Source organism: Cricetulus griseus (assembly GCF_003668045.3).
Source record: "Cricetulus griseus strain 17A/GY chromosome 1 unlocalized genomic scaffold, alternate assembly CriGri-PICRH-1.0 chr1_0, whole genome shotgun sequence".
NCBI lineage: Eukaryota > Metazoa > Chordata > Mammalia > Rodentia > Cricetidae > Cricetulus > Cricetulus griseus.
Window position 1 is genome coordinate 177,720,057 of NW_023276806.1, and position 21,028 is coordinate 177,741,084.

Sequence of the window (21,028 nt, forward strand, 5' to 3'; positions counted from 1 at the left end):
CTCCCTACACAATATTATTTTGCGCAACCTTGCAAAAGTAATGCACATATCTAAGCACTGCAGTACACACTGAGACTCATACAGAGAATGCCGGTTCAGAAACAGACAACTAGGAAGCATTTTCAAATACAGAAAGGCCAGCAAGCAGCTAGTAGATATGAAAAAAGCATAACACCCATTATCACCTTGTTACATCTAATTAAAGTTTGCCTTTGTCATCTAACATTCTCTTGATATGTGTTAAATCCAGCTTCAGTTCAGCAATAATATAATGTAAATTTTCAATACTCACATCAAGATCATCCTTTGCATTGTAGTAGACAACTTCATTGCTCTAAAAAGAGAAAAGAAAGTTGTGCTGATCATAGAGTATAAACAACAAACACTTTTGAGTATTTTAAGTAACAAATGCGTTTTTGACTATTTTAAGTAGCAAGCAGTATTGTTTTAAATTATATCCTATGAAATCCATAGACTGTCTAACATTTTTAGACACACTGAAGCAGTACACTAACACAACCATAACAGCACATCTTGCATTAAAGAAAAGATTTTAGTATAGGACTAAGAAACATTGTCCATTCAAAAGATCATAGGATTTCACAGTGGCTGTATCCTTGGCATACACAAATAAACACATAAGTATGATAAATAATGAACATTTTTAAAATTATGTAAGACAATTTTTATATTCATGTTAAGAAGTTTTTAATCTTCATATATAACTCTCCACAGTGTCAATGCTTGAGGACATAATATGTAATGGCCGAAAATTATCATGAGATTTAAGTGACTGAAGTCAGATAGCAAAGGGAACCCAATTATATATGTCAGATTATATAACTAGCAAATTATATGTTACTATTATTTTTCGACAGGCAGTGTTAGCACACACCATTAATGGTAGAACTCAGGAGGCAGAGGCAGGCAGATCTCTTGTCAGTTTGAGGTCAGCCTGGTCTACAGCACTAGTTTCAGGGCAGCCAGGACTGCACAAAGAAACCCTGTCTCAAAAAAAAAAAAAATTCTCCTATTCTTGTGAAGTTGTAAATTAGCACCTATACTTCTGCAAGAATAAACAATTGACAGTTCCTCTGAACATAGTGCTGATGAAATATACTGGAAATATGTATTTGCAGATTTAGTTTATTTTACATTTGAGTGTTTCGTCTCATGAATGCATGTGTATATGCACATGCCTAGTGTCTGTGGAGGACAGAGAGAGTATTTTGTACTCATGTGTAGCATGTACACATGCTGAGTGCATAAGTAGGGCAGAAGAGGGTGTTTTCTCTGGTGTACACATGTGCACACCTAGTGTGTGCAGAGGACAGAAGAGGGCGTTGCATCCCCTAGAATTGATGAGCTGTCCTGTAGGCTCTGGAAACTGTAATCAGATCTTCTGCAAGTATAACTAATGCTCTAAATTGTTGATCTAATTCTTCTGGTTCAACTGAAAGATTGATTAGGAGCATAAACCATGCTGCAAAAGGACAATATAAAAGCACAAAAATGATTGTCAGGGATTTCAAATTCCTTTTCTTGCATTGAGAGGCTAATTCTGCATATCTGCTGGAGTAAATTGGACACTATAATATCTCATAAATATTTACCAGCATGGATAATTCTAAAATGCTTTTAATAGCAAACTTATAATACACTATTTTTCAAAGGAAACTTAGGTGGGCTCCGTTTTTAAAAAACATACTAAGTTGATGAGCAAGCCATACCAGTCAGAAAAATGAGTTGGCCCATTACCCAAATTCTGTTCTCCAAGACCCATCCCACAGCCCTTACCCTCACCTCCCCACCACCGCTGAGTTCTGCCCCCAACTCAGACGACTCCTATTGCACAGGTATAGGCCACACCAGTCAGAAGAATAGATGAATGTTCCCCTACCCTTGCCAGCCAAACTGCCCAACACCTCAAATTATATTCTCCAAGACCATCCCACAGCCCCTGCCCTCCTACTTCATCCCCCCCTAACACTGCCGACTCCTGCCCCCACCCTGGATGACTGCCACTACTAGGTGTAGGCCATATTATTCAGAAGATGAGAAAGAGTGGCCCGCCTGCCAACTGAACTGTCTCACTCCCTAGAATATGTTCCCCAAGATCCATCCACAGACTCTCCCTCCTCATTACCCTTCCTGTGGCAGCCCTTCCAGCCAACTCCAGATGACTTCACCTGCTCCTGTGCAAGCCACATCAGCTAGAAGAACAGACCCCCTTACTGCAACAAATGCCAAGCCTCCAGAAGGCCAACTCCCAACATGGACAGAGACTCCACAATAGATCAGAGGTCAGCCCAGCCACCAGAAATCCAGAACACAAAGACTAGAAGGCTAAAGAAGAAACAGAAAAGAAGAAACACACACACACACACACACACACACACACACACACACACACACACACACACACACACACACACACACATCCAACAAAAACAAACTCAGAAATTGGGACCTAAACCTAAATCATCCCAAACCCAGATGCCTAAATACCAGTGTAAGAATACAGTAAAAACAGCCCAGACAATGTGGCACAACTAGAGCCCCGCTATCCTTACAGCAAGACCTAAATATGCTAACATATTCTTGTGCAGCAGAAGCACAAAAAACAACCTTAAAACCAACTTTAAAGATGACAGAGGACTTTAAAGAGGAAAAGAAAAACTCCCTTAAAGAAATGGAAAAAAGGGCAATCAAAAATTTTGAGAAAATCAATAAACCCATTAAAGAATGCAAAGAAAAAAAAAAAAACAAACATAGGTGAAGGAAACTATTCCAGACTTGAAAATTGAAGTTGAAACAGCAAAGAAAACAAAAACTGAGGGAAACTTAAAACAATTCCACTAAAATCAGAGACTAGACAAGGGCATTCACACTCTCCATATCTATTCAATATATTTGAAATTCTAGCTAGAGCAATAAGACAACAAAAGGAGATCAAGGGGTTACAAAATGGAAAGGAAGAAGTCCAAATATTGTTGTTTGTAGTTGATATATGATATGATAGGATAGGATAGGATAGGATAGGATAGGATAGGATAGGATATGATATATACATAAGCAATCCCAAAAATTCTACCAGGGAACTTCTAGAGCTGATAAGCACCTTTAGTGAAATGGCTGGGTCCAAAATTAACTCAAAAACATCAGTAGCCCTCCTATATACAAACTAAAATTTGGCTGAGGGAGAAATCAAGGAAACAACATCCTTTACAGGAGACACAAATAATATAAAATATCTTGGGATAACTCTAACCAAGCAGGTGCAAGACCTGTATGACCAGAACTTCAAGACTTTGAGGAAAGAAACTGGAGAAGATTTTAGAAGCTGGAAAGATCACACATGCTCATGAATCGGCATGAATAACATAGCAATCTTGCCAAAAGCAATATACAGACTTAACCCAATTCCCATCACAATTCTGTACAGACCATGAAAGGACAATACTCAGCTTCACATGGAAATACAAAAAAGCACGATAGCTAAAATAAACCTGTACAATAAAATAATTTTCAGAGGTATCATCATCCATTATTTAATCTAATTGAAGACACAGAAGTAAATCCAAGTGACAGCTCATGCTGGATGTGGAGTCAGAAGGCACCACTCACAATTGCTGTTTAGAAGGCAAGCATGTACAGCCACTTCAGAAATCAATATGGCAATTTTTCAGAAAATAGGGAATCAATTTGCCTCAAGATCTAGCTATACCATTCCTGGGCATATGCCCAAAAGATACTTTGCCATACCACCAGGACTTTTTGCTCAACTATGTTCATAGTGGCTTTATTCATAATAAAGGAGTATTACTTGGCTGTTAAAAACAGTGACATCACAAAATTTGAAGGCAAATGGATGGAACTAGAAAAGATTATCCTGAGTGAGGTAACCTAGACCCAGAAAGACAACAATGGTATGCACTCACCTATAAGTGGATATTAGCTGTAAAATAAAAGGAAAACCAAGGTACAATCTACAGACCTAGAAAAGCTAAGTAACAATGAGGGCTCAAGGGGGAGATGTGTGAATCTCACTATGAAGGGTGAATAGAATAGATATTGACAGTGGAGGGGGGGGCTTGTATATCAGTGGGGATGGGACAGGGATGGGGGGATGGAGAGACAGAGTACTGGGAGAGACAATTGGAATCTGCTGGCGTCTCTCAGATAAGCTAAAATCCTAGAGCAATGGAAACTCCCAGGAATCTCTGAGGGTGACCCTAGCTAAGACTCCTAGCAATAGGGGACATAGATCCTGAACAGGCCATCTCCTGTAACCAGGCAAGACTTCCAGTGGAGGATCTGGGACATTAGCCCAGCCACACAACCTTCAACCTACAATTTGTCCTGCCTGCAAGATGTGCTAGGGTAAAGATGGCACAGAAAGTGTGGAAGTGGCCAATCAATGACTGGATAGCTTGAGACCAACACCATGAGACGAAGCCCACCTCTGATATTTCCTGCAGGGCCAAGACCCAGAGGTGAGACAACACAGACACCTTAGGATAGAACCAAAGACAACTGCCCACAACAAAACAACAACAAAAAAATGATCAACGAAGTGATCCCTAATGACATTCTCCTATATTCTTAGACTGGAAACTAGCCCAACAATCAACAGAGAGGTGTCACACAGCAACTGATGTGACTAGATACAGAGACCCACAGCCAATGATTACTTGGAGCTCAGGAATCCTAGAAAGCAGGGGAGGAGGGATTGTAGGAGCCCAGAGAAAGCAAGGACACCACAAGAAACCCCATAGGATCAACTAACTTGGGTTCATAGAGGTACACATAGACTAACCCAACAACCATGGAGCCTGTGTGGGATTGACTTAGGCCCTCTGCACATAAGTTACAGTTGGGTAGCTTGGAAATGCTGTGGACTCCTAACAGTGGGAGTAGGGGCTACTTTTGACTCTGTTGTCTGCTTTTGGGACCCTTTGCTCCTACCAGGTTGCCTTGTCTCACTGAAACTTGATATACTATGGCTGGTTGATATCCGTGGGAGACCTGCCATTTCTTAAGAGAAAAAGAGGAGTAGATGATTTGGGGGTGTAGGTGGGGGTCTGTAAAATGAGGAGGGAGAGGAAACTGTTGTTGGGATGTAAAAATATAAATAAATACAAAACAACCAGCATACTAAGATGTTATAGCTGCGATATAGAAAAAAAAATATGTGAAAGTCATGACATTTAGAAAAAAGTAGTTAATTATTGTCACTTTGGAAATCTAGACAAATGGCTCTACAGTAAAGTGCATGTACTGCTCTTTTATGGAAACTGAGTTCAGTCACCAAAAGGAACACAGGATGGCTTGTGAACACCTGTCATTCTGACCTCCAGGAAACTTGAAGCCTTTAAAAGGACTCTGAGCATTTTTGCTCACTTAAGAAAGCATACTCGTGTGCAGGTGTGATCTCTCTCTCTCTCTCTCTCTCTCTCTCTCTCTCTCTCTCTCTCTCTCTCTCTCTCACACACACACACACACACACACACACACACACACACACTTATAAATCTTTGGAAAAACCATCACTTTTTTTTCATGTGTTAACAGTCTCAATATATATCTGAATGTTTGTATCTCCATGAAGGAACACATAGTTTTGTTTCTCAACTTACTAAAGACCAAGACCAGGACCAACCTTCTGTAGATTTGAAAAGCATATCTTGAGATTGAGGAGACTATACTAGTCTTTATAAACATGAAAGAACCCCAAATTGTAAATATCTGAAACTGTGGTTCATTTCCCTGGTTAAAACCCATAAACTGGAATTTAATTCATGAAGGATTGATTGTACTTTTTAAAATACCATTTTATTTTGAAGAAACTGGGTAGTGAACTCGAACAGGCACAGAATTTCCAATTCCTGAAACTTCTCACAGCATCCCTTGTGATTGAATTAAATATAAAAGCAGGAGACACTCTCAAGTCCCCATGAGACCTACACCTAATCACTGCTTTATTGATTTCACTTGCAATGCAGTCATTTATTTTTCAGAGACAATTTTCAGTCTGGAATGCAGATTCTGACAATAACTTAGACACAGAGTAAGTTAGTCTCCTTTGGAGACTTCATTTTGTATCACATGCTTCTTGCATTTACAAAATCAGAACATGGAAAAAACCTGAGTGAAGCTATGTAAATTCTAAGGACTTCAGTGCTATCTTGTCAACAGAAACTTTCATAAACATATATACCATTGTGGAAGTCAGGAAAAACTGGAAATGAATTAATCCAACCACGTCTTACTGGAAACAGATCAATTACACAACATAACCTGGGAATATAGGATTACATTTGAAAGACAGCACTAGAGTCAATAGATTCAACTGATTAAACAAATTGTTTCCTGTGTGTGGTCATGTAAAGAGGGTTAGGCTTCCATGTATGAGGGTGCCCTGTAGTCTGTCGGGAGACAATCAAGTATGACAAAACATGCTAGGAATTACTCAAAGTAAAAATTTTGAATTTTCTAAGAAAAAATTGTACATGAAATTTAAATTCAGCCAAGTAAAATTAGTTTAAGATTCCTAAATATTCCCATTTTTACTGTGCTACAATTTCACATAAATCTGGTTATTTAACTATACTTTCAGAAATAGTTCATTTCTCCTAAAACAGTTTTAGATAATGATTAATCTGAAATTTATTTAGTTTTTTTGCATTTATACCAGGTCTTCTGTGTTTGAGATGACATCATTCATTATACTTGATATTTTAAAATGAACTAAAGAAAATACAAATGCTGCATATGTGCATATGATTTAAATTTAATATATATGTAATATACAATCTACCTATAAGTACATAGTTATGTTACACTGAATTAGTCATAAAATTATAATGTAGTCTACATTCCATTTTGAAGCCATATATGTAAAATTTTATATTTTAAATGAGTTAATTCATTTAACATGAGGGAGCAGAAAAGGTTGAGTAGGGGGAAGAATAGAAGATAACAAGAATGGAGATACCATAATAGAGGGAGACATTTTAGGTTTACAGAGAAATCAAGCACTAGGGAAATGTCTGGAGATCTACAAAGATGACACCAGCTAACAATCTAAGCAACAGAGGAGAGGCTACCTTAAATGCCCTCCACTGATAATGAGATTGATGACTGACTTATATGCCACCAGTAGCCCTCATGCAGCAGCTGGTGGAAGTAGAAGCAGACACCCACAGCTAAACACTGAACTGAACTGGAATCCAGTTGCAGAGAAGGAAGATCGAAGAGCAAAGAGGTCCAGACCAGGCTGGTGAAACCCATAGAAACAGCTGACCTGAACATCTGGGAACTCTTGCTCCCCAGACTATTAGCTGGGAAACCAGCATGGGACTGATCCAGACCCCATGAACATGGGTTTGAATCAGAAAACGTCAGAACTCTATAGGACCTCCTGTACTTATCCCTAGCATAGTTGTGGAGTTTGGAAGCCCATTCCACATAGACGAATTCTCCCTTAGCCAAGACACATGGGGGTGGGCATAGGTCCTATCCCAAAGGATAGGATAGACTATGATGACCACCTATGGAAGGCTCCAGGGGGAGCAGAAAGGATATGTGATAGGTAGGGTTTTATTTGGCGGGGGATGGTAGAGGAGGACGGAGGGGAGAAGAGAACTGGGATTGTCATGTAAAACAATCTTGTTTCTAATTCAAATAAAAAATCTGAAAAAGAGTTAATTCTTAACATAGTTTTTATATCACTTAAATATATTTATATTTAGTACAAATGTATTTTAGGAGAAGATAAGACAATGATGAGGCACCAAGTTAAATACCTGTTCTCAGGTGGGAAGGTGACAGACCTTAATGGAATGAGCAACACCTCTTGATGCACACTGTACAACTATGTGTCTTTTCTGCCAGTAAAAGTGATGTGACTTTAGGACCACCGGCAGTAAATGTGAAGTGGCAAACATCATTAGAGGATATATTTTTTAATTTCCTTACTAAACTTAACAAAAAAACTTCAACTGGTTAATTGGAGAGGATGAATGTGTATAGGAATCAGGATTTGGAGACAATTCAAATTTGAATTTGTTACAGAGTACTCATCTATAGCAAACTGACCCAAAATATTCACATGAGCAAATTTTGTAACCATATGAAGCATTATTTTCTGGTTCCAGTTCTTCATATTTTCCTTTAGAAAATAACACTATTGTTTGGAATTTCTATTTATCTATTTTGGACATTGTTTGCCTCAGAAATAATTAAGTTTGAGAGATCTCATAATAAGGGAAAACATCAGTTCATATCATATTCAATTACATTGGACATTTCTGCTGCGTGAAGACATATTGAGATATACAGTAATGTTAAACTAAAGCAGCATGCAATAAAGTCATTCAAGTCATGAAGCCACAAACTCCAGGCAGAATGAGATGAAGGCACAACTCATAGAAATGAAGAGTAACTCATTGACTCAAGCAAACTATATTGATAGTTTTGGTTAGAATGAACTCACTACCAAGTGAAAATTACTAGAAGAAATTTTATTTTTCAAGAATAAAGCTGGATGCTAAAAGACACAGACTTCAAACAGGGGCAAAGTCTCAGGTGGACTTCTCCCTTGTCTGTGTCCCCTGCCTCCAGCCCACTTAGTACTTCATTTAGGAAGATTTCTGGATCAGACTAAGCACTTGTATCCCAAACCCTCAACAATTCCTTCAATATAGGTGGTTCCATTACTTGAATAACTTCTCTTTGTACTTGAATTTAGTTAAACATTTCTCCAGATACCTTAGTATGTATTTTATGGAGCAGAAACAATAGTTGTAATTGAGTATGACATGAAGAGTAACTACCTCTAACCCTATGCTAACCCTATCCTTATGAGCATCAGCAACTCTACCTTCTCAGTGCTGGAGAAACAAGATGACTAATATCTACGTTCTATCTGAGGGATCAAAGGCATCCACTTCAGCACCTAAGTGGCATCAAGATCCAGATGAGGTCCAGCAATACACTAACATACCATATTAGAAATCTCTTGGTATCTGTAGATCATAGATAATTAGACATTGCAAAGAATTAGCTGTATCTTTCACTTTATTAATGAGAAAGTGGGGAGAGAAGGGATTATTAATCAGTTACCTAGCTTCACTGAAAATTCTGTCCTTCCAGAAAGTGGTCAAAACAATATTATTTGCTGGTTTATTTAACTATAGCATATAACCTAAAAACCATAAGTATTGATTATAGAATATCATTCATTAATTATAACTAAATATTTAATGAAAATTATTGACTATCATCACCTAAGAAAATAGTACATACAGAAACAGCAGATTTCAATGGTTTTAAAAGTAATGTAAAATATTATGGAATAAAGCTGGCAACAGCTTCAATTAGATTGTGGATTAGTGAAAACTGCAGAGGGCTATTTCTCATAATAAAGTTATCTCAGATGACATAAACAAATTGTTTTGCTTCTGATTTTAGCCAAATAATTTAGATATGTATTATCTCCTTGAAATAAATTTACCTGTATGGTCCATTCTAATATAATACTGCTGCTTGGTGAAATTTAAAACAATCCCTAGTAAGTTGAGAGCTAAATTACTTTAGTCTCTCTTGGTATCTATTGGGAATCAGAAATCAAATCAGGGCAAAATGGGTAACTCCATCTTAAAAATGTATATTATGAGTGACAGCACCTGCATATCAGTTTCCTATAAAAGCTGTTCTCTAAGGAATAGCCATGTTAAAATCTGAGGTCTCAGAACTAAGCTCCTCTGAAGAAATAAGATCCTTTTATGGGTGACTTCAATATTGGATCCAGAAGTTATGAATGTATAATCCACAGCCAAAATGTATGATGCTCTCAATATTCTAATAGAGACCAATTTTCTGTAAAATTTAATAACTCTTTTTCTTAGGTGATACCCTGGGTTCTAAACAGCCTGATACATTATACACAGCTGATTTCCTATATTGTTTTTCTTTTAAAGCAGGATTTTGATTAATAATTTTATCATTCCTGACTTTCAAATTAAAATCATATGAAACTATGAATATCCTTCATTTAAAAAGACACATGGTTATAATTTTTGCATGCCAAGATTCACAATTTAGCTTGTTATGTGTTAGTCAAATTTTATTAAAGTATATTAATAAAAATTTGGCCCAGAAACCACAGACCTCATGTCTAATGTCTGTGTCCAGAACAACTGTGTGTGGAATGGCAACTATATAAATCAAAAAATTTAGGGACAAGTAAAGTAGGCTTAGTTTACATGTGTTTGCTGTGGGGAAATGTTTTAACAGAGCATCTCTTTAAAGCACTCTCACAACATTATATTGATTTAATGTAAGGATTTCACGAACAAGTTGAGAACATGAAGTTGGTAAGAAAAGGAAAGGGGAAAAAAACATGAACAGAGTTGTATTTGGTTAACAATGTCACCAAGTCACTAGTCTGAAGATATCATTGGAGACATCCATGTATATGTTATAGGAGAAGAGGCAGACAGTGAAGCTACTGATATACAGTGTGACTGTTGGTTCATAGTGTGTACAAGAGAAAACAAAGGAAGTGATTACCAGGAAAGTGTTTAGTTACTAGAATTCACAAATGTTTAAAGCTATTGTACACATAAAAGAAAAAATCAGGAATACAAATTTGTGCATAAAGTTTTAACATTGTGCTCATATGAATAGATGTCTACTAAAGGTTTTGTCCGTGCCAAGCCTGTGATGATGGACAACATGATGGACCTGTTGTTTTCTAGGACCTAATTGATCAAGAAAACCACCTGTTATACAGCAGCAGCTGCTAGTTGTGTATATGGAAGGCTCCTGCCAACTGATTTTAACCTGACACCAGCACCTGTCTTTAGCTATGGAATTAAGGGTTAGTCTTCCCCAGCCTCTTCCTCATGACCTTCCCAACTTTATGAATACAGGGTTATTATTTCCTAGAGACAGTAAATTCTAATGCTCAATGCACTCATCTAATAGTGTTTAGTCTTTGAGAAAGTCATTCATCTTAGGTTGTTTTATAATTTATCTTAAAATGCAGATTCAACTTAATACTGATGTAATTAACTTAATGAAAGAATTAGAAAGGAAAACAATTTATTCCTTCTGTAAACTTATTTTTTGTTACTTATGAAACATGTTATTTCACATTTAGTCCTCAGGTGATTTTCATATTTATAACATCATTTGGTTAAGTTCCATTATAGTGTCTATGAAATAAAATATTACTAAATAGCTCAGCATATATTAACCAATCATTAAGTCAAAGTCTCCTAAAGGAATTGACCAGAGTAAAAATAATAGATGCACTGGTCTTTATTATGCTTGTTTGCATAGCTACCCAAAGGGATTCTATCCATAATATTTATGGTGAAACTACCGACACAATTGGAAATACCACCATTAGTGAAACAAATAACTGTCCTAATACCCAATAGGAAATGTGATTTATGTATACAAAGAAGAGATACACTTTTAATGTACAGATTACTGTACATTACATGTTTGAGATTGAATAGTGACAGTGTTTTACAAAGCCTCAAGAGTGTTTTGAATATTGTCAACACTGTACTGTCTGATAGTCCTCAAAGGCTAGAGGAGATGAATAGAAATTTCACATTAAGACAGTAAAATATTCAAAATATATGCAGCTTTTTAAAAAGCTTCAAATAGAACAAACATGCATGTACACACCATGTGAACATACAACACACACACACACACACACACACACACACACACACACACACACACGATTCAAATAAAAAATAGTATAAATCATTCTTAGAACAAACCAAGAAGAAACTCCGAGTAGAAATTTACTTCAGAGTTCCTTGGACCTTGGACCTCAACAAAGATCTATTTGTTTCAGCATTAAGAACAGTGCCAGTTTATTTCTTCATCTATAGATGCTAATAGTAATCTGCCTTGGAGCTATTCGAGTGCTTCAAATGAATTTAATAAATAGAAGACTCGAGACATCGAGAAAAGGCAAACGTAGAATATGAGAAGATGAATATGTTATTTTCCACAGGCACCGAATCTCCGAGGAATTTCAGCTCATAACTGAGAGCATATCCTGATGCTGGAGGACACACTCAACTTTGCTTCACTCTGCAGTTCCAGGGAAGCTTTAATTATAATCATTAAAACGATTAATATTTAATCCACGAAAATCTTTCAGTTACCATGTTGTTCCTATTGACTTAGACAACACAAAGCTCTTCTTGATTTCTGTTCAAAGTTAAGAGCACTTGACCATACTATATGAGATCCTATCAGTAAAGTCATGTTAATTTGTCCTGTTCTATCATTAGCAACTCATTTTCAAATGAATCCTTATCAATCTCAGAAAACCACCACACTGAAACAAAATACAAGGGCTCACATTATGGATGTGAATTAATTACTGAGTGTAAAATAATCTGTCAAAAATTAAGGCCTAGAGAATATTCAATGTAGCACTGCTATTCCAATTCATTTCATTTTTACTGGCCACAAGGAACACAGGGAGAGACACAGACAAGGTGGGTGTGCCTAGTGCATGCTGAGATTGCATTAAATTGCTGAAAGCTGGCAATGTCTTTTAGATACAGAAGAGCCCGATCTCCTCAAAAAACAGTATGTCAAAAATTTAATTAATCTTTCAGCAAGTTGCTATTTGAAATCCCCATTCCTATTATTTCTAGCTCCCCATGGAAACAATAGGTTTCCGCACTCTAGATGAATAGGGAGAATAGAATGAATAACACTGAAACTAACACTTTCATTGGCAAGTGTGCTATACTTTAGTCCATTTATGGCAAGAGTCTTAAAATCCAGCCTTCTGAAAGCAGAAGGGAAACACGTTTAAAAGTGCGTTATATTATATGCAAGGAAATCATCTAGGAAGTCTGAACAATAGGCTGGTGTCACATAATGCTCAGAGTGAGGCATCAGGAGCACGGTGCTCCTCTTTGGGAACAGGGCTGCCGAGAATGAAGTGTGCCTGAAAGACACAGGGAAAGCCAGGGGTGACATTGCAGTGGCAGCAGAGAACAAAGGGCAAATGACATGTGCTTGGGATTCTGGAACTGCGAGGCCAAAGCCCTGCATTCTCTCGGGTCTCAGAAGACTTGTGTACAAGCAAGAAGCTTTCCCTGCTATGACCTACTTCCTCAACCTCCCCTCCTCTTAACACTTCTAATGGCACCTTTTGTTGTTCACCAACTCCAATTAAGGAACAACATGAGTAGTCACTCTCTGGTTTACCTGGGCTAATAAGAAAAGCCCTGATTCACAGACCAGCTGCATCCTGACCTGCACCCTACTGTCTTCTCATGATGCACTGTGCTCTGTTGTGAGGCTGGGAGGAGGCAGAGATCAGGAAGCTGGTGGGTTGAGGCCAATGATTGGCTGAAGAGCATCACAGCAGTTACAATCGACTAAAACACCCAAGACTGTTCTCCCTCACAAGTTCCATGAAACCTGTTGGGAGCCAAAGATCTCAGGGCTTGGCATGAGATCCTAGGCCATTCTTGGCCAGCCACATAGTTGTATATTAACCTTTACATAGCAAGCTCCTTAGAACCTCAGCTCAAGAAAAGAAACAACTTGACCCAGTCCTCCACCCACAGGCTCAGTCACCTAGGCAACCCTTCCTGGATCTCTTACTCATGAACTCTTTACCCTGCCAAACATCCTCTTTGTGGCTTCCTAATATCCTGCCTACACTAACACCTGGCACACAAACAAGCCATTCTACCCCTCCCCATATCCTGCTCTGATGACTATATAAGCTAGCCTGAGAAAAATAAAGTTTGCCACTTGATCAGAATCCTGTCTTGTGTTCGTTCTTTCTGCGTCTCTTGTCCCCATTCCCTATGAATGTCCTGAGGGTCTGAGGGTCTGAACAGAAACCTGTTGTAACTAGCTTTCTCCTCTACAGACTAGGTCTTAGAGGATGCATTTCCGACTGCTACACATTTGATTCACCAGAAATTGACACAAAGGCTGCAGCTCAATCCATAGTAATTTATTCAGGGGATGCCAATACCATCTGATATCAGGGTTTGCACCACACTGCCAGAGAAGTCCCAGGTTCCCATGAATGAAGCCCTGAACACAGACAGGGTGGCAACAGAAGCAAACTGTTTGTAAAGAAACTGCACACTTACAGGGGAATGGAGTGGGACAAAGAAGAACCCCATCTGCGGCATCAGGCTTTTTGACTCATTTAGATAGCACAGACTTTTTCACACACACACACACACACACACACACACACACACACACACACACACACACTAAAATACAAGTAATGACTTCAGGCATTCTGTCTCATCTGAAATCTCTGTTAATGCATTTTAGTATTATAATTAGACAAAAGCCCCCTTCTGTCATCTAAAGTGTCTCTGCCTCCAAGCTTGGGGTACAGGTTTGCTTTAGCTGGCTAGATCAGGGGTCCTCGGGCATTCCTCTTTGCCAAGTTTTAATAATTTTGCTAGGCTTTCTACCAGTCATGTGGGAGCTTTCTCTCTGCCCTACTTTGCTAGTTCAGTGGCACCAACAAACATCCACAAGAAAACAGGGAGGAGCAGAAACGGAATGAAGAAATTTAAGATGTGTATATTTAAGAACAACTGGCAATCCACCATCTGGGGTCGTTTATAGATTTTGAATTTTCTAAAGAGGACTGAGTGTGTATGCCCTCATCATTAGTCAGCATTTTTAAACATGGCCATCCCCACACAGTGCAGCAAGTTCAGAAAGCCATCAAATGATAGGGCTGCAGTTACATGAGGGAGCACCTAGAAAAACCTGGGACAAGGGACCTTGTTATGTGCTGATGGGATGCGTGTAGGGAAACAGCCATCCAGGGAGTGCTTAGACACCAAGCAGAAGACAAATCAACAGCACTGGCCAGTTACAGCAGGACTGCCCAGCCATGAGCTTGCCTCTGTCACATGCTCGGTAGGAGAAAGACTGGCACACTACTCACTGAGTTTTATAATAATAATGTTAGAAAGTGCTTGTTCTTGTCTAGTGGCAACCTTTGTGATGTAAAGGAATCATACAGCCTATGCTAAGGAAGGGAAAAATAAAAGAGAGCTATACAAGTGTGCTGAGCCACAAGTAAGGGCAACTGTCTTCCATCCCAGGGCCAATTCTTCACCAGTTCCAGAAAACCACTGATTAATCTGTTCAAAGCTGGTTTCGTATATCATGGTGAGCAAAGAACTCCAACAAGAAAGAAATGCACTAATAATTTAATGTCACAATTTATCTGGAATAGTTTTTCAAAATGTTGGGGGAAATGTAAGTTTATTGTTACCCAGAATTGAATTTTTTTGGTGTTTTATAAAATTATAATGAGGGCCACCATCTGTTTAAGTATTCAAACTATACTTATTTAAGCAATATACAAATGAAATTTTAAAAAGTTGAAACACAAAGAAAAGATTTCCTAACATTAAAAGGGTGTTTATTTTTATTTAATATAAATTATGAAATGCAGTTTTTAAATAATAAAGTGAGATTTTTAAGAAATGAATACTCAGTTTAAGAACATGTCTAAAGTAGGTTTACCTAAGTTGATGCAATTTCAACTATATCCAAAATATTGCAGGGATATAAGGCTAATTAGAGTCTTCTACATTTTAAAATATCATTCCACACATGTTTAGAACAAAGGAACACATCAATGTATTCAGTTTGATCATATTTTCTTTTTTACCACATAAGAAACTCAGTTTGAAAAATATTTTACATTTAAAAGATCAAACAATTTCAAAGTCAACATCCAGGTGTGAAAAGTGAAGAGAACACATTAGCACCCAATTAACCTTTACAGACACTATTTCTCCCCATAAAAGCAGAAGGATGGATTTCCTTCTCCATATGTGGATGTGTTTGGCTACTTTCATGATTACTTGTCAAATGAAAATATAACAGACCTGAAAACACCCAAGAGGATAAAGGGAAGTGACAGCAGACAAAACAAAATGACTGTTTAAATCTTACATTTTTCATCTAAGTTTATCGAATTATAGCCCCAAGATATTATGAAGCAATGATACAAAATAAACCTACAAGTGATTCATCAGCATTTATAAATACTAACATATATTGTCTTCTTTTTTTCAATCTCAAGTAAAGGATAAAAAAACCAGGCAATTGTTTGATATTTCTTAGAAGTTGCCTAGGGAATCAAACAAAACAGATAAATAAAGAAATAAAAAATACAAAATTATAAAAAGAAGAATCTTTGCCCAGGCATTGGTGGCTCACGTGTTTAATCCCAAGGGATGCTAAGGCAGGTGGATCTATGTGAGTTTGAGGCCAGCCTGGTCTCCAGAGCGAGTGCCAGGATAGGCTCCAAAGCTACACAGAGAAACCCTGTCTCAAAAAACCAATAAATAAATAAATAAATAAATAAATGACATCTTTCACACTTATATGATTTAAATTTGTCCAGAAGCTTCACAACATGAAGGTGTGAAGTACATGCTGTAAACACATTACATGTGATGAGCTCATCCTGTGTTGTAGATTTTACACGTAAATGCTGTAGTTCATTACCTGTGAAACCCTACCTGTGTCATGCATGTTACAAGGATGACTGACTGATTAGAACATGGAGATGATGGAGAGTTGAGTGTGTATTTTTTCTGGGCTGTCTTTAGCCCATCACTAACAATTCACTGTCCACCGGCGTGTCTGACCTCACGTATCTGCAAGCATCACTAAATCCATCTGTAATATGGTAACTTAACTAATCACTAGCTTTCACCCCCACAAAAGTTCAGGATGTCATCTGATGGGCTCTGAGACTGTAGCAGAGACATCCAATCTGCTCTACCCCTGTTATCTGACATTCCCATCAACATATTTTTAAATGTTTTGATTTGTGGCTTTTATTTGTTCTACAAGTATAAAAACTTCCCGAAACTGTTTCCTCATTGAAATGGTATTTTGGGCCATCTAAATCTATATTTCATGGGCACAACTGCTCATACTCAGCTAAAGAATAAACTGTCTATTTCCTTGGAAGTGTGAGTAATACATTTTGTTAACATTATACATTGTAGAATGACTAAATTGAGTTAATTAGCATCACTGCCATAGTTTCATGGTGAAAATAATCATTCCCAGCATTATACATGGAGACAACTTCTAGAAACGTTAGCATTCATAATGTAGGTTTGCCAGAATGAAAAAAAAATCTTTCAACTAATTTGAATTTTAGATAATGAAGATAGCGAATTCAATTTATTAGAGTAAGTTTATACTAACAAAGTTGTTTATCTGAATCCAAATGGAAATGAGCATATAGTATTTTATGCACTAAAGCTTATAATTCTACTCTATGTAATACTATCATGTATGTACATAGTTATTTGTGACAATGTTTAAGTTTTTATGGTGCAAGATAGGATGTTTTATCACTCAACAATCCCCTTCAAATTAAGGGATCTCAAAATAGCAACCCTGCCATTACAAACTTAGCAGGCCTTCAGAAAATTTAACTCTTCAGAAAGGTCAACATGACCCATTCTTGCAGAGCTGCAATAACTGTTTAGTCAGAGTTATTTTATGTTTCAGTGGGACTTTTTTGGGTAGAGAACTCTCAGGCATCTTTCACTTAATTTTCACTTTCAAACATGTTAAAGCAACACTGAAACAGTTGCAGTGGTTTTTAACAGCAGTTTACCAATTTCTGATGATTTGAGAAAATTCAAATGGAACTTCACTGTCAGGTTCACCATCTCACTGGAAACCATGGCGATTTCCTTGGTCTGAGAGGCCAGTTAGTTTCATGTTTATGTTCCAGCTTATAAGCCTTCTGGCTTCACACACTAGGTCACGGGATTCATTTCCCAGGCAGAACCATTCCTGATGGCAGATTAAATGGTGAGACAGTCGCAGAGCCTTCAAACTCGGGGCTTTGCTGCCTTAGAAGTTTTCTTCCTTTTGAAGTCTTGTTGCTCCCAGTTGTTTTGATGAAATAACAAGAAGCTAAGATACCTCAGGGACTCATGAAGGCATTCAGCACTGTCTAAGATCAAATCTGGAATACTTATCATTTGTAAGCTAAAGGCAAACTAGATGTTTTTAAAGAAAACAAAGCCAGCCTGAAAGAGCTATGTGATACATTATATATGATTAATAAAATAAATATGCATTTGCTTTCTGAACATAATTTACAACACGATAGTTTAATTTATATGGACACACAAATATATACACACAGATGCAGAAGGTAATTTCTTCAGCTGTATGATGGAAAGCTGGCCATTATACTTTCCATAGAACCTTTATTGGCATAACTTTTGGCTATAAAGGGGAATAAAACTGATAATAGTATAATCAATATTATAGTTGTTATATGATAACCATAGATTTGTGACAAGACTTCATTTATGTGAATTCTACTTCCTTTGCCTGTTTACTATAGCTGTTTTTGACTTCCCATGACTGCTCCTTGATATTTAGGCAGCTACTGCATTATGACTGCATTTTGTGTATAGATATCAAGAAACTTGGATTTGAAAAGCTGTTTTGGAGGCTAATTTTCTCTTCTTTGTATTCATTAAGCCTACTGTACTAGTTACTGCTATACTGCTGTGATAAAATACCACACCCAAGGCAACGAATTGAGAATAGAAGGAGATTATTATGGGCTTATGCTTCAGGAAGTTATAATTTACAGTTGCAGAGAAGAATTACCAGAAGGTGGGCTGCTGGAGCAACAACCAAGCACTCATACCTCAAATGGCAAACAGGCAGCAAAAAAGAATACTGGAAGTGATGGTCTTTTAAAGATCTCAAAGCTCACCACCCCCAGAGAAATGGCCTCCAACAAGGCCACACCTTTTAATCCTTCCCAAACAGTTCCACCAACAGAGGACCAATTTTTCCATTTGAAAGGATTAGGAGATGTATGTAGCCTTGTTGGAGAAGATATGTCCCAGGAGCCATCTCTAATGTGTCAAAAGGCAATTGTCATTCCCAGTGTGCTCTCTGCCTCCTTCTTGCTGTTGAGATGTGAGCTCTCAGTTGGTCCTGCCACCACACCTTCTCTCTTCCATCAGTACTCTAACCCCTTGGACCTTTAACCTCATTTAAACACTTTGTTTTAGAGGTTGTCTTTGTTATATCATAGCCAGAGAAAAGTAACTGATGCAGCTATGGAACATCATTGTTTTAAGATCCACAGTTGTTCTCTTGAAGTAGACTCCACAGCCCCTACTAAACAGGGCAGTTAAAGTAAATATTCCAGCAATAATAATTTCAATGAATTGTCTTAGCTAAAAGGAAAAGAGAGTTGTTACAGGGTCTATAATTTCATATTTAAACATTAAATTTAGCTTTTTGCTTCTTGACAGGATGGGAGAAAAGTAAAACTATTATCCATGTCATCATTTTTCTTGTGTGATGAAAAAAATATATGAGAATTTTCCTTGAGCAATATGTTCCTTCATGTACTCAAAGCCTGAACCACAGTGAAGGACATAATGGGGACAAGGGGGTTTCCTTAGCAACTACCAAGAGATTCTTAAAACAGGGCCTGTTTGCTGATCATTGGTGGCACACGCCTTTAATCCCAGCACTCAGGAGGCAGAAGCAGAAAGATCTCTGTGAGTTCGAGGCCAACCTGGTCTCCAGAGCAAGTGCCAGGATAGGCTCCAAAGCTACACAGAGATACCCTGTCTTGAAAAACAAAACAAAACAGAACAAACAAACAAAAAAACAGGGCCTGCTTCTCCCCATGCACCATCATATAACCAGCATCGGATATACATAAGCTGGCGAGTATTAAGCATGTCATAGACAGGAATAGTCAAGAACAATCCAAGAATGGTATCTGCTAGATTAGGTGATTTTGAAATCTCAATTCCCATCTGTCCAGTTTGTTTTCTGCTATTTAATCTCTTACTTACTGATGGTAGCTCCATATTTTGGAAGAATAAGTCATATATAATAATAAAAATCCTGGGCTATCACAAGAATGGGCAAGGCTTGTTAAAACCAATTATAGGACAGGAATCTATATTAGGGGAAGAGACACTTTAACAACTGCTTTCTCAACATGGGGAGAGGATGATGTTCCCATACGCAGTATGGGAAGGTAACAGGAGAGGCCCGAGACAGTGTGGGCACCTTCCCTGTGATCATCAGTTAGAACTCCATCCCAGTTGCTTTAGCTTCTGTTAATCCGCTGCTCTCTAGTGTTGTCTCAACATGAAAGAACCCAGGAAGGAAGGAAATCCTCATAGCAGTATGGAAACATGCTATCCCATGCAAAATCCATCACATATTTAAAGGAGATGTGCAATATGAAAACTGAACTCAAAAGGTAAGATAATGTCTCAGATAGCAAGCAGGAAAAAAGAAACTTGACCCTCAGTCTGCTATTATCAAAGTCCACATTGATTTCCTGGACCAAATTAATTTTCATCTTAACTTATTAATATAATGGTAGTAACTGTGTGTTTTAAATTTTGAGGTGTTAATTTCCTGATAAACAATGCAGGCATCCTTAGGTTGAGAATGTTAACTCCCGAATACCCCACTTTTCTAGTTCTGTGTAACAACGCAGCCTCCTTGGGACTAAGGCTTTATGTGTTACCCGAGTGCCTGCCCAACACTCAGGAGCGTTGAGATCTAAACCATTTATTTCTCGAGTCTCTTACTGAACCTGGAGCTCACCAGCTGGCCAGACTTTATGGCTAGTGACCTGCTGGGATTCACCTAGTTCCACTAGTTCCTTTTTCCCTGGTGCTGGTGGTACACCAATTCACACCACACAGGCTGTTCTGAGTGCTGGGGTTACATGAATTCATACTGCACAGGCTGTTCTGTGAGTAATCTGAACTCAAGTCCTCAACCTAGTGCAGCTAAGGATTGACCTACAAAGTCGTTAGCATTTTCAAGAGCACTTTTAAGAAAAAGAATTATTAACTGAGTTTGGAACAAGACATGAAATTTTCTATCATTACAGATTTGGTGCCAATATACAAGCACAAAAGCATCC

General features: G+C 37.9%; 1 protein-coding gene across 4 annotated transcripts in view; it reads right to left on the reverse strand.

Moving 5' to 3' along the window:
* Cacna2d1 (calcium voltage-gated channel auxiliary subunit alpha2delta 1) overlaps window positions 1–21,028 on the reverse strand; it is a 423,872-nt gene that overhangs the window by 165,789 nt on the left and 237,055 nt on the right. For all 4 annotated transcript variants that reach the window (XR_003480718.2, XM_027393485.2, XM_027393486.2 and 1 more), the window contains one exon: window positions 293–334. Coding sequence is in view for 3 of the 4 variants with exons in the window: in XM_027393485.2 (XP_027249286.1) it covers window positions 293–334 (42 nt within the window). In the remaining variant the exon portion in view is untranslated. The remainder of the gene's footprint in view (window positions 1–292; window positions 335–21,028) is intronic.